At 41.4% G+C, this 12,949-nt stretch overlaps 1 protein-coding gene across 1 annotated transcript in view; it reads left to right on the forward strand.

The window, feature by feature from the left end:
- The window catches only part of myo10 (myosin X), a 117,454-nt gene that overhangs the window by 100,864 nt on the left and 3,641 nt on the right, over positions 1-12,949 (forward strand). Inside the window, exons 18-29 of the mRNA XM_015378323.1 lie at positions 636-750; positions 5,921-6,027; positions 6,113-6,328; positions 6,408-6,447; positions 6,814-7,842; positions 9,091-9,211; positions 9,361-9,604; positions 9,722-9,817; positions 11,199-11,292; positions 11,425-11,480; positions 11,573-11,715; positions 12,691-12,882. Coding sequence (XP_015233809.1) covers positions 636-750; positions 5,921-6,027; positions 6,113-6,328; positions 6,408-6,447; positions 6,814-7,842; positions 9,091-9,211; positions 9,361-9,604; positions 9,722-9,817; positions 11,199-11,292; positions 11,425-11,480; positions 11,573-11,715; positions 12,691-12,882 — 2,453 coding nt within the window. The remainder of the gene's footprint in view (positions 1-635; positions 751-5,920; positions 6,028-6,112; positions 6,329-6,407; positions 6,448-6,813; positions 7,843-9,090; positions 9,212-9,360; positions 9,605-9,721; positions 9,818-11,198; positions 11,293-11,424; positions 11,481-11,572; positions 11,716-12,690; positions 12,883-12,949) is intronic.

The raw sequence follows: 12,949 nt of genomic DNA on the forward strand, positions 1-12,949 counted from the left end.
ACGCTTTATAAAAGGTATCGGGGTTATGAACTTCCACTTCTGTGCTTCTTAAATGAAAAACAGGAAAGCATTCTTGCAAAACATTTCACTGTCTTATGACCTTCATACACTATTTCCAATGATGAGAGTAACATATAGAAAAACAAATGATTGAGAGCAATATAAAACATATAAATGAATAAAATGATAAAAACAACAGAAATCATAATAGCTCCAACAGTTGGGTCTTTTAAAAATATGCGAAAATCCTCCACTATACCTTTAAGTATTAGGCTGTATTTAAAATAGTTTCATATTTCTGAAAAAAATGTGCGGTAACTTGTAAAGTAATTAAGTTTCAAGGCTCCGTTTAGCAGGAGCAGCATGAATAAAATGGTTTATATGAGACTGCAACAACTGTTTGATTTTATGTTTTCCAATAATGCTGAATGTTACTAATTTGAATCATACCTAGATTTATCTTTTACATTCAATGGAGATTTTCGACTTATTTCAACCTCGAAAATAAAACTATTAATATGTATTTTTATAGGGCTGTAATAAATACAGTAGTAAGGTGTTTAGCGAAGAGTAAGAAAGATTTGAAGGTAAGAAGTTTGCTGATGTTTAGACCAACCTTTTGCTCTTTTTTTCAGGTACAAGGTGCTGATGAGGGGCATTCTGCTGCCAGATGACCACAGGGGGCGCTGCAAGCAGCTGCTGCATCTCTATGACAGCAGCAGCTCAGATTGGCAGCTCGGAAAGACCAAAGTAAGGCCCAAACAGTTTCTGTTTTTTAACCTTTTTCTTCTCACCTGCAGTAAAAGTGATTGTAAAATTTGTTCTTTTTAGTATTGCTTTGACCTTAAACTGGAATCAAACTAAAGCTTTATAATTGTAAAATAAATCTAGCATTATTAATAAAATACTGAAATGAGAACGAAATGGTTCAGTGGACAAAACAACTCGCTAAGGAATGGTTTTTGTCGCCTTGGGCCTATTAAAATTGTGCTGAGGCTTAGAAACTAATTTTCTCACATATATCTCTGCAGATTTACTTTCTCTGTCTATCAACAGTGAGCTCCATCCCTTTTGTCAGTATAATCGACTCTTGCCTGTCAAACCTTGAGTCCCTGAATGCTCCACCATCCTTTTTGCCTCAGGCTAACCCCAGTAGAAACGTATTCTCCCTGCTAGAATACAGTGTGATTGGATCCGGACTCCCCCCCCCCACCACACAGATGCCAATCCATTCGAGCTTCTCCCTGCTTCCCTCAAGGCTTAATTTGGCTTCATATGTCCTACAAATTCAGCTCACAGAAACCATTCAGAGCCTCTTGCTCTGTGACTGCACCGTGTATGAATAACCGAGGTCATGCTCACCTGAGGCTTGGAATGTGACGGTTATTGGACTCCACTCCTCAGTCACAATCTGCTACCACCACACCGGATCAGGAAGAAAAGCTGCTGCCAGCATGTGTGTGTGTGTGGGCTTGAGTCATTTTGTGTCGGAGTGTGTGTGTGAATGCCTTGGGAAAGTGACAGATGGGGGACACGGACCACCGATCCCAGCATGACGGTGATGACAGCAGAGGGCGAAACCTGTGTGTGTGTTTGAATGTCTCCTTTTCAGAACAGAAACTAGAGCAACTGAAATAAAACCATGGTCACTATACAAAAAAATAAGAGGGAAATTGAATTACGAAGTCCATCCATTACCATGACCATTAATAAAAGAACTGGCATAAAGACAGTTCTGAGATTTTTTTTTTTTTGTGTGCAAACGTTGTAGAAATTCTTTAGTGTCGAGCTAGAAAAGTGACCTCTGTCATGTTCAAACATTTCTAATGTCAGATACATAATGACTCAGTGATGATGTGCTACACTATAACTACCTCATACAGCTGTGAACCACTGGGTTTACTGTAATGCATATAGGTTCGGTCTGCTTGGATTTTTAGGGTTCACGTATAGAGTATTTAATAAGATAATGATGTAAATACCTGTAATAAAAAGAGAAGTGACAGAAAGGTTTCATAGTGTTTGGGATGAACAGCAGAGTTCAAATGTAATGGGACCTGACATCTGTGTCACTGAACCACAGAGTCGTTTCTGCCACCTCCCTGCAAACTGTTAAATCAACCCAACGTCCCTCTGAGGGTTTTGTCCACTTTGTCGCATGGAAAGATTTACGTGAGACTCCTTTCAGTCGGCACATGTCCAGATTGTTGCTTCAGAGTTCCGCTTTGTGCTTTTAGAAAGTAAAACTTAATTTGCTGGACGGGATGCGTCTCCACGTGGCTCTGCTCAGCTTCTGTTCCCTCTAGGGGCCTGACCCCCCACACAGCCAGAATCAAAAGGCTTAGCAAAGCTTTTTGTTGTGCTAATTAACACAGTAATGACTGAAAGGGATTTGCTGTTCAGTGTGTTGTTAACGGATTCAGAAAGCCTGTGTGATGTAAGTTGCATTGGGATAAATTAGCTTCATTTCTCCTTAAATAATCCTTTCCAGAATGATATTTGGTTTGTCCTTCTCTACGTCTCTAGCATGTAGAGTTTAAAATGGTTAAAATATTATTCATTTTCTAGTCAAAAAGAAGCAGAGTTCTGCAGACTTACCAAAATGAAAACAGTACAACAGGAAGTGAGGGTGAGAAATGTTGATGTGCAAATTAACCCAATAGCAAATGTTTCCCCCAGATCTACAACTCTGCTGTGGACCTTTGCTTCATCTAGGAAGCATGTGGAGTCTGGTTATTATCCATCTACATACATAGTTACTGCGGTTTCTATAAACACCTCAGGTTGATTGGACACTTGAATAAATCTGAGTACAGTTGTCTGTGTGGAGCTGTGATTGGCCGAGGTCAAAGCTGCAGCCCTTTTACAGACCGGTGGCTCACCAGTGGCAGGCTCCTTGATTGTTTGGAGCATGTTTTCAGTCTGCCCTGACACTTTAAGGTGTTCTTGCTCTGGCAGCTGCATCTGATCACAGATGACGGCTTTCCTCATAGTCAAAAAGCTCTGGTGTCTAATGCAGGCGTTAATTAACCTGCATGTGAGCCCCATACAGGCGATGTTACTTATCAGAAAGTCTGGTGTGTGCCTCAATGGTTAGGCCTCAACAATAGACCCATTTACACTACCCTCTGAAAACCGATCCGTGCCGAGCTTGAATCAGTTAACCCTGCAAGGCTTGGTTCCTTACAACTATTTATACATCAGTACTAGTACAATTTCTCTCCTCCTAGTGATGGTCTACAGTACTACTGCTCTCTAGAGGTAAACATGAAAATCAACAAGGCGGTTCCAGTAACATTCATGAAGTTTGCAGACAGTCAGGCAAAGAGGGAAGCTCTTGGTGAATCTACTTGACAGAGTCAGCTTTTGGGAAGTGGATATGACAAACGATCGTCTAATCAGGGCTTACAGAACGAGCCTGAACTGAACCGCGCTGAGCCCTACTGATGAACTAGTAAGATGTTAGCGTGGTTTGGTTGTGTCTGGCATGGTCCGGTTCAGTCATGCGTACCATGTACATTTACCGTCTCGGTTACCGTGCTCAGACCGATCTCGGCACGGTTTAAAAAGGGTAGTGCAAATGGAGCTAATGTCCTTCATCTAACAGCACACACACACATCCATTCCCATCTTGTTATATGTAGCGAGGACCATGTGTCTACTGCCTTTGATTTTCAATCGTTTTTAACCCTAGCATTTACAATAACCATAAACCTAAACACTACCAGTGCAAACCAAACCCTAATCAGAACACACCTTACACCTAAATGTTAGCGAAAAGGGAGGCAAGAACCAGCAAAACTTTAATCTGTGGCACAAACAAGCCTTAGTTTGATGGTGAACTTGGAAAAATGTTCCTCACGCTATTGACAAACAGGAACACACACAAACACAGCTTTCTTCTCAACTAGAGGGGTATGTCCTTTTACCTCCCAGCCCTGTGATATTCCCCCACAATATGAGCCCCACAGAGACCGTGTCCCTTATCTCATTTTCCTCCCTCCCTAATCGGATTAACCCCAGCATCCCCAGTGGACCCAGTTTCTCTATCAACAGGCGACAGCATCCAGCAGCTCTAAGTGCCTTTAGCATTGGCCTTTATGCACAGAGCAACAGTGAATCTGTAGACTTTAGTCACTCTAACAAAAGGAGGCGAGGTTCCGGATTCGATTCATGTGGAAGACTTTGTTCAGCTCCACTGTTTTTTTTTTTTTGTTTCGTTTTTTCTTGTTTTGGAAGGGATTTTCTGAATTCTGCTGTATTTTCTTTAAATTGTTTATTCAATAATTGTGTCTCACAGATGATGTTTTTATGAAAAAGAGGATTCAGTTAGGGGGGAATTCCCTTTTTTTGATGAAATGCACCCTGCAGCATAACTTTTTTTAGGATCTGTGAATTTGCAGTTCTTTGAGCAAGTAAATAAAAAGACGTGACTTTGCTCTTGAAATAAAACAATTAGAACTTGAAATAAGATAGCTGTGTTATTTTTTTCCTATTTTCATTGTAAATAATCTTATTCAGTTGGCTGAATGTCAAACATACCTGCTCAAATCAGGTAAAATACAATAATTTCAAGAAAATAATACTTTTATTGCAGTTTATGTAAGCAGGTTGAATGTTGTTTGTTCATATTCTGTGTTGTAGAGCCACCCTAACACAAAAGTAACTATTCATTTTAAGAACTTTTTGCTAATTTTAGCAGTTAGGAACTGGTTCATTGGAAAAACGATCTTAAATGAAGTAAAATTCTTTAAATTAAGTTTATTTACCCTTAATTTGAATAGGTAAATGAGATCATTTGCCAATGGAATTAGTATTTTTAGTCTTAAAATAATATATTTAGATAAAATGAACTCAAAAGAAGACAATGCCATTGTGTTTTCTTATTTTAAATGTAAATTGTGTTGTTCCACGTATCCATTTACAAAGATTGACATGTTTGACCATATTGACAGGAAGAGCGTGAAAATGTTTTTTAATCTCTTAATGAATGGAACTGTATCTAATGTAACCACAAAAAAACAGAGTTTGTAATAGAGTCTAAAGGTAGGTAATATACAGTGGTGTAAAAACCATGTTTAATTGAACCCGAGCGGCTAATTTTAAGGTACCTCATCATTGCAGTATGTCATTTCGAGGAAAATGGCATATGGTTCAAATGGTTATTAAAGGAGCTTCTAAAATTTATTGGTTTTAGCGTTTCCAATATCTTACTTTTCTTTCCTCTGCTTTTACAACATTTGATTAAATCTACCCCTAAGTTGAGTTGGTAAATAAGATGATCTGCTAAAGGAATGAGAATTTTACCCTTAAAATACGATAATTAGATCATATGCACTTGAAATAAGAGATGGCAGTTTTGTTTTGTTATTTTAAATGTAAATTATCCTTTTCCATTGGCAAAGTGTCTCATTTACCTGCTCAATTCAATACGAAATGCACTTATTTTAGGAAAAAATTACTTACTTAGATGTAATTTCTGTTGTAGTGCTGTTCACCTAAAACGACAGTTTGGCTAAGTTGGTTGATATCGACTGAACTGAGTTTATCTCACGCATAGACATTTATCTCAATGATCACATCGGTGTATGTATATTTGTATATACATATATATTTTATATATATTTTGTATATACATACTGTACATGTGATCCTTTTTTTTTATTACAAAAAATCCAAATAGGCTTAAGTTTCTTGTTGAGATTTATGTTAATAGATTAAATCCAAATTCAATCTTGAAAGAGAAAGAAAAGTTTTATTTTCTTGTGAAAATTTAGAATCAATTGGACCATATATTCTCCACTTTTGTCATTAGATGCTGTAAATACAGTATAGTGAGAGAAAAAATAAAACCAATTTTTGGTTTGATATCATTGTTAACTCTCCAGCGTTTGTTTCTCTTCCTCTCCTGCCATCTCAGGTCTTTCTTAGAGAGTCCCTGGAGCATCGGCTGGAGAAGCAGAGGGAGGTGGAGGTGCTGAAAGCAGCCATGATCATCCAGGCCCACATCATGGGCTACATGGCAAGGTATTATTTAAAGCTAAACTCCAAGTAATGTTCATTGTATGGCCATAAAATGACGCTTTGGTTTCCCTGGCGGCTTTGCCTCCAGGAAGCAGTACAGGAAGCTGCTGCAGTGCATCGTGGTCATTCAGAAGAACTACAGGGCTTTCTACTACAGGAGGAAGTTCCTCCTCCTGCGCTGGGCCGCACTCACCTTTCAGAAGCGTTTGCGGGGCCAGCTGGCCCGCCGGGCCTTCAGCCGGCTGCTGGAGGAGAGGAGGGAGAGGGAGGAGTGCCGCAGAAAGGTGGAGGAGGAGATGGAGAGGTGAGATTTGTCCTGATTTCTCCATCAACCCTACCTGCTTAAAAGCAGCTGACATTTATTGGGTTTTTTGTCTTTGCAGGGAGAGACTGAGACTGGAGGCTGAGAGACTCTTCAAAGAGGTGGAAAATTGGTGTTATTATTTATTGTAGCTAAAATAAGTAAGCTTAAGTAAAAAGACAGGCAAACAAAATGTGTTTTAAAGCAGCAGAAATAACCCAGTTGAGTGATAGAAATGTTGCTTTTATTCATGTTAACATTTCAGCTATGCAGTGAATGATTAACTTTCTAAATGGCTTAATTTTTATCAGAAGTTTTTGCAACATAACAAACTTCTTCTGGTTTAATATCATGTAGTCCTCAGACATTTAATGCTCTCTGAATGACTTTTGCTTTATTTAAAGAAATAATTAAATCTAACATCTCCAACAAACATGTTTCCATCAGACAGTTTTATGTTTTGTTTTTTGTTTTTGGTCTTTTTCAAGGCTGAAGAAGCTCGTCTACTTCAGGAGCTACATCGCGCCCAGGAGCTGCATCGCGCCCAGGAGCAGCATCGCATCGAGGAGCTGCATCGCGCTGAGGAGCAGCATCGTGCCGAGCAGATCGCCTCTCTTGGTTTTGCTCAGTCTCAGCTGGAAGAAGCTGCTGCAGCATCCCCTGAAACACCGGCAGAGCTGGAATCAGTGGATGTCTTTGAGGAGGCAACAGAAGAAGAGGCCATCCGTCCCCAGGAGGCGTCTCAGGTTGAAGAGATCCTCCGGTTGGAGAGAGAGATCCAGGCGCTGCAGAGGCAGAAGGAGCGTCAGGAGCTCTCCCTGACCGAAGCGTCCCTCCACCGCCTGCAGCGTCTTCGGGATCAGGAGCTACGGCGGCTGGAGGATGAGGCCTGCAAGGCGGCACAGCAATTCCTCGACTCGCTGAACTTCGATGAGATTGACGAGTGTGTGAGGAACATTGAGAGCTCCTTAGGTGTGGAAGAGGGAGAGGAAGAGGAGAAGGAGAATGGAGGTAGGAGACGCAGCGATGAGGAGGAGGTGGATGAAGGGTTTGGAGCCGATGATGAGGCTTTCAAAGACTCGCCTAATCCGAGTGAGCATGGCCATTCAGACGGTCAACGGACAAGCGGAATCAGAACGAGCGACGACTCCTCCGAAGAAGACCCGTACGCCAACGATGTGGTGATCCCACCGATGCCCCTCACCACCCTGCTTCACCAGCCGCTGCCTCCTTTACCTTCAGCCTCCCACAGCGTCTCATCCAGCGGCGACTCCGCCTTCTGCCACCCGCAGGCTTCGTCTGAGGCGCCGTCCGACGACCTGGTGGAGCTGATTCCGCCGGATGAGGACTCTGACTATGACCAGGATGACTATGATGAGGGTGCCATTGTGTCCAGCGGCAGCATGGCCTTCTCCAACTCACGCAGTGGACAGTGGTCTCCTGATTACCGGGGCTCAGTGGGGACATACAACAGCTCTGGAGTTTACCGCTTCAGCTCTGAAGGCGCTCAGTCATCGGTGAGTTTCTTATCCTGGAGACTGACTGCAACTGGTCGGGTTGACCATGTTGGATGCATTAACAATCAGTTGATTTCATTAACAGATTAACCTTTTCATGCTATATTTATTTTATTCCCTCTTTGGATCACTGAAAACATTTAAATTTGTTTAATCAGCAGTTAGTCCAACTTTAAAGGTTATAGTTTGCAGTTCCAGCTTCATCCAGATTGAGAGAAAGCCTAAATCTAGGCCCACATGTAAGGCTCTGGTTAAAGTGCTGGACGAGGTGACCCAGCTCACACAGGGTTACCGTCTCTGCAGTCTGTCCTACAGATGCCCTCAAATTAAAATCTTTAATGTGTTGGTGAACAGAGAGGTCCTGGACTGACTCTGCCAGCAATGGTCCTGTGCTAAAACAAATCCACTTTATCAGCCCTCCACCTCCATGCCTACCAGCTGGTAGGAACTGTTTGAGGTGATGGGCTGTGCTTGGTTTTCTCCACAGATGATGAGGTTCTGGATGTTTTGCTGAAATGCGACTTTGCAGATCTGAGTTGTTGTTAAAGGCAACTGAACCTTAGCAGGTTAATTATTGGTAGGATTCCTGCTTCCTCTCGTCGCATCGTGATGTACCCCTGGGCAAGCTACCCACTGGTTTAAATGTGTGTGTTCAACGTAGCTCTTGTGTAAAACGGTCTAAATGCCTGATAAGACTGGATAAGTGTCTCAGATCTGATCCTTATAACTTTTGCTTAATTTTCAAAGAAAAGAGGCTTTTTCTTTGTCCGGTCCTGAAACCTAACATCTAACACACCAGCTGAAGCCTGTCCTTTGAGCTGAGGCTCTTTGTTTATTATTAGTTTTTCGTCCAAAGAGCAGCCTAAAATATTTCTAACTTGTTTCTCACAAGGCCCCGAAACCCGTCCCAAACTGATCAGCAGCAACAGGTGAATCTCAGTGCCATTGTCTTTCCATCCTGGCATTGTGTTCCCACACCTGTCTGTATGCTTCAGCACAGCTAGCCACCAGAACGCCTATTTACACACTTAAATCCCATGAACGCAGCAGTTCTTAACTCACAGGTTTTCATTAGGAAAACTGCTGTTGTTGTTTTTTTATTTCCGAGGCTCAGTTTATGTAAAGAATGATACCAAAATTCCATCCTATGTTCTGATAACAAACTGATTAATTTTAAGACATAGTATTTTCTTTTTCTCTTAAGAGAGATCCTCAAGCTTTGAATATTTTGTCTGACTTTTGTTGCAGTTTGAGGATAGTGAAGACGACTTTGACAGGTTTGACACAGACGACGAGTTATCGTATCGACGGGACTCTGTCTACAGCTGCGTCACTCTGCCGTACTTCCACAGCTTCCTGCACATCAAAGGTAACTCCTCTCTCTCTACCATTTAATCTGAAAAAGCAAAAGGATTTTTAGAGCTCCTTCTTTAGGTGATTTAAGGCCACAAGCAGCCTGCTGTCAGAGCGTCCTCCCTCACTGTAGCAGGAAATAATGTTCTATCCTTTCATCCTCAGGGGGTCTGATCAACACGTGGAAGCGGCGCTGGTGTGTTCTGAAGGACGAGACCTTCCTGTGGTTCCGAGCCAAGCAGGAGGCGCTGAAGCAGGGCTGGCTGCACAAGAAGGGAGGCGGCTCGTCCACGCTGTCCCGCCGCAACTGGAAGCGCCGTTGGTTCGTGCTGAGGCAGAGCAGGCTCATGTACTTTGAGAACGACAGCGAGGAGAAGATGAAGGGGGTGCTGGACATGCATAATGCCAAGTAAGAAACACAAAAGATCTCCCCCTGGTTTTACTCATCTTACAACGATGCATTTTGATCCACTTGATCAATACTTACAAGAACGTTTTGATTATTTTTTGTTTTTTTGATCTGCAGAGAAATAGTTGACAACACGGGTAAGGAAAATGGTATCGACATTGTGATGCCAGAGAGGACCTACCATCTGATCGCAGAGTCTGCTGAGGACGCAAGGTGTGTCTTGTGCTCTTTAAACATGTCTTAATCCCACCCAGAACCTTCTCATACCTGCAGAGTTTCTCACAAACAGTCCATTTACCTGGAAACCTAGTGTTATAAATACTGACTAGTAGCTGCTCTGCACAGCGTCCCTTGTAAAGAATAATGATTGCTAAAAATCTGCTGTTCATGGAGAATTAAATCAGAGTATTAAAGGAAAATTTGTGATTCCGTTCTACTTATTTTAGCTCAATGAGCTAAAATACTCATGCTACTAAACAAGCCAGTATTGCCACCCCTCCACCTATGCTCTTTGGGAATTAGGGTTATTGTGATGGTGTTTTTACTGACTCCCTTGCTTGGCATGCAATGTATTCCCTCTTTCTTTATTAAAAACAGCAGTTCAACTCTTCAAATCTGAAGAGGAAACAAACATACTGTAGGAGTAGATTAGATTAGTAGATGCAGTTTTGCATGCATTTTTTATTGAGGTGCATTCACACAGAACTTGAAGAAGCCAAATGGAGCGAGTCATTTACATGTTATCTTTTAGGCAAAAGACACGATCAAAAGCAAATTAATGGTTAGAGACATAAAGGATGTATTCTGACTGATGCAAATGGTGCAAATCAGGCAAATCGACTAAAGCAAACAATGAATAGACGCAATGGAAGCACAAAAAGACAGAAGCCAGGTTTTGCCTTAGTTCAAGAATCTAAACTTTTCTATTAATTTGCATTGTGTAACCAATCAGGTACTGGATATGGTTGTGATCTAGGGTGAAGGAGCGCAGAGGACACCACATTTTTGGACACAAAGAGAAAAGTACTACTGTGACAAATTTTAATCTGACCATAGCTCTTAGGTTGTTAGGAGCGTCTGTCCATCTGTTCTTGTTTGGATTTCCACATTAAACACTTCATTGTGACTCGCTCAGGAATATCAAGGTCCTTCATATTGAATTGAACAAACAGGAGTAATGAGCAAATGGACAGAAAGTTCTCCTGTTTGATGACATGGTGAATTAAATTCACTTTCTGTATATAGCACCACCTTACAACAAATGCCATCTGAAGCTAGCGGAGCTAGGATTACATTTCCCAGTGTCACTTGTGAGGGAGATTCAAAATGTCCTTTTCACACTGTCATATTTGGTGTCAAAGCACCTTCAGGGTACTCTAGTTTTAAGCTTAAGCTCACCGCTAGCAAAGAGAACAGAAGAAGGAAAGAAGTTTTAATAGATGATGCTCAAACTAGGAAGAAGTTCTTATGAAGGGTGAACCTCCACTTGAATCACACGATGTAACGATTTTACTTATTGAACAGGTTTATGTTAGTGAGATAAAATGTTTTGCATTTGATAAAAATCATGCTGATGGTGTTTCCATGGTTACAGTCAATGGTTCAGCGTGCTGAGTCAGGTCCATGGCTCCACCGAACAGGAGATCAGTGAGATGCATGATGAGCAGGCCAATCCCCAGAACGCTGTGGTGAGTTCACCAAACGTTCACCAATATTCCTGATTCATCTCCTCTTTTTTTTTCAGCAATCCAGCAATATTGATGAAGCATCTTTTCTACCTGTAACCCTTTTATTCCTCACCTGCATTCTTCCTTCCTCAGGGAACGTTGGACGTGGGCATGATTGACTCGGTTTGTGCATCAGATAATCCAGAAAGGTATGTGTTTTCATGTCTCCATGAGGTCTTCAGTCTATCAAAAGGCAAGTTATCTGTTTCTTAAACCATGTTTTCTCTTGTGTTAAAACCAGACCAAACTCTTTCGTCATCATCACTGCGGAGCGGGTGTTGCACTGTAACGCCGACACGCCTGAGGAGATGCACCACTGGATCACCCTCCTGCAGCGCTCTAAAGGAGACGCCCGGGTGGATGGCCAGGAGTTCATCATTAGAGGTAGGTTTCAGGATGGATATGAGGAGAGAACAGTCTGTTACTATTTCTTGAAAAAAAATGGAGAAGAACAGTAGCTAAAGAAAAATGTCTATTGAAAACTTCCTTCATCATTTCCTTCCTTCCCTTCTACTTTCCTTCTTAATTTCCTTCTTTCCGTCCTTATTTCTTTCCCATTTCTTAACTATTACCTTCCTTATTTCCCTCCTTATTAATTTACTTACTTACTTATTTAATTCACTGTTTCCTTAACTATTTCCTTACTTACTTATTTCCGTCCTTATTCATTCCCTTCCTTCCTTCCTTCTTCCTTATTCCCTTCCCTTTTTCCTTACCTATTTCCTTCCTTCCTTTTTTAGCCTCTAGGCCTGTATAAAAGGCTGGATTACAGTAGAAAATCTACTAATAAATCATAGTTAGGTTCTGAACAAGAGAAAGCTCGTTGAAGAATCTGAATTCAATTCAAATTTCAATTCAGTTTATTTATATAGCACTAATTCACAACAAATTTCATCTCATGGCACTTTACAGAGACAATTCAACCATATCATACAGTCAGACTGGTTCAAAGTTTCTATCTAAGGAAAACCAGTTGATTGCATCGACTCATTGACTCAAAGGCGATCCCTCACACTAAGCATGCTTGTTGCGACAGTGGAGAGAAAAAACTCCCTTTTAACAGGAAGAAACCTCCAGCAGAAGCCAGACTCAGTGTGAGCGGCCATCTGCCGAGGCCGACTGGGATTCAAGGAGACAGAGATAGACTTACAGAAAGAAGCAGAAATAAAAGTACTGAAGAGAACAATGTTCTTAATTCCGGATTGGAAAATGATTGTCTCAAATACCTGCAAGATCAACCATAAATAAAACTAAATACTTGAGTGCTGAGATTTCAGATTTTATGTAATAGATTTGTACACTTTAAAAGGTTGTAAAACAAATAGAGCAGAATAACAGAGATGAATTGATCTTCTTCAGGCTGGTTGCACAAAGAGATGAAGAACAGTACCAAAGCCTCAATGAAGCTGAAGAAACGCTGGTTCCTGCTCACCCACAATTCCCTGGACTACTACAAGAGCTCAGAGCGGAACGCCTTGAAGCTGGGAACCCTGGTGCTGAACAGCCTCTGTTCTGTGGTGCAGCCGGATGAAAAGTTCTACAAAGAGACCGGTAAGTTCAGGGCATAAGTAGAGGAATTCATGTCCCACTGTCTTCTTGTTTTCATACAGCTCACATG

The sequence above is a fragment of the Cyprinodon variegatus genome, unplaced genomic scaffold (assembly GCF_000732505.1).
Source record: "Cyprinodon variegatus isolate N-32 unplaced genomic scaffold, C_variegatus-1.0 Scaffold170, whole genome shotgun sequence".
Classification (NCBI taxonomy): Eukaryota; Metazoa; Chordata; class Actinopteri; order Cyprinodontiformes; family Cyprinodontidae; genus Cyprinodon; species Cyprinodon variegatus.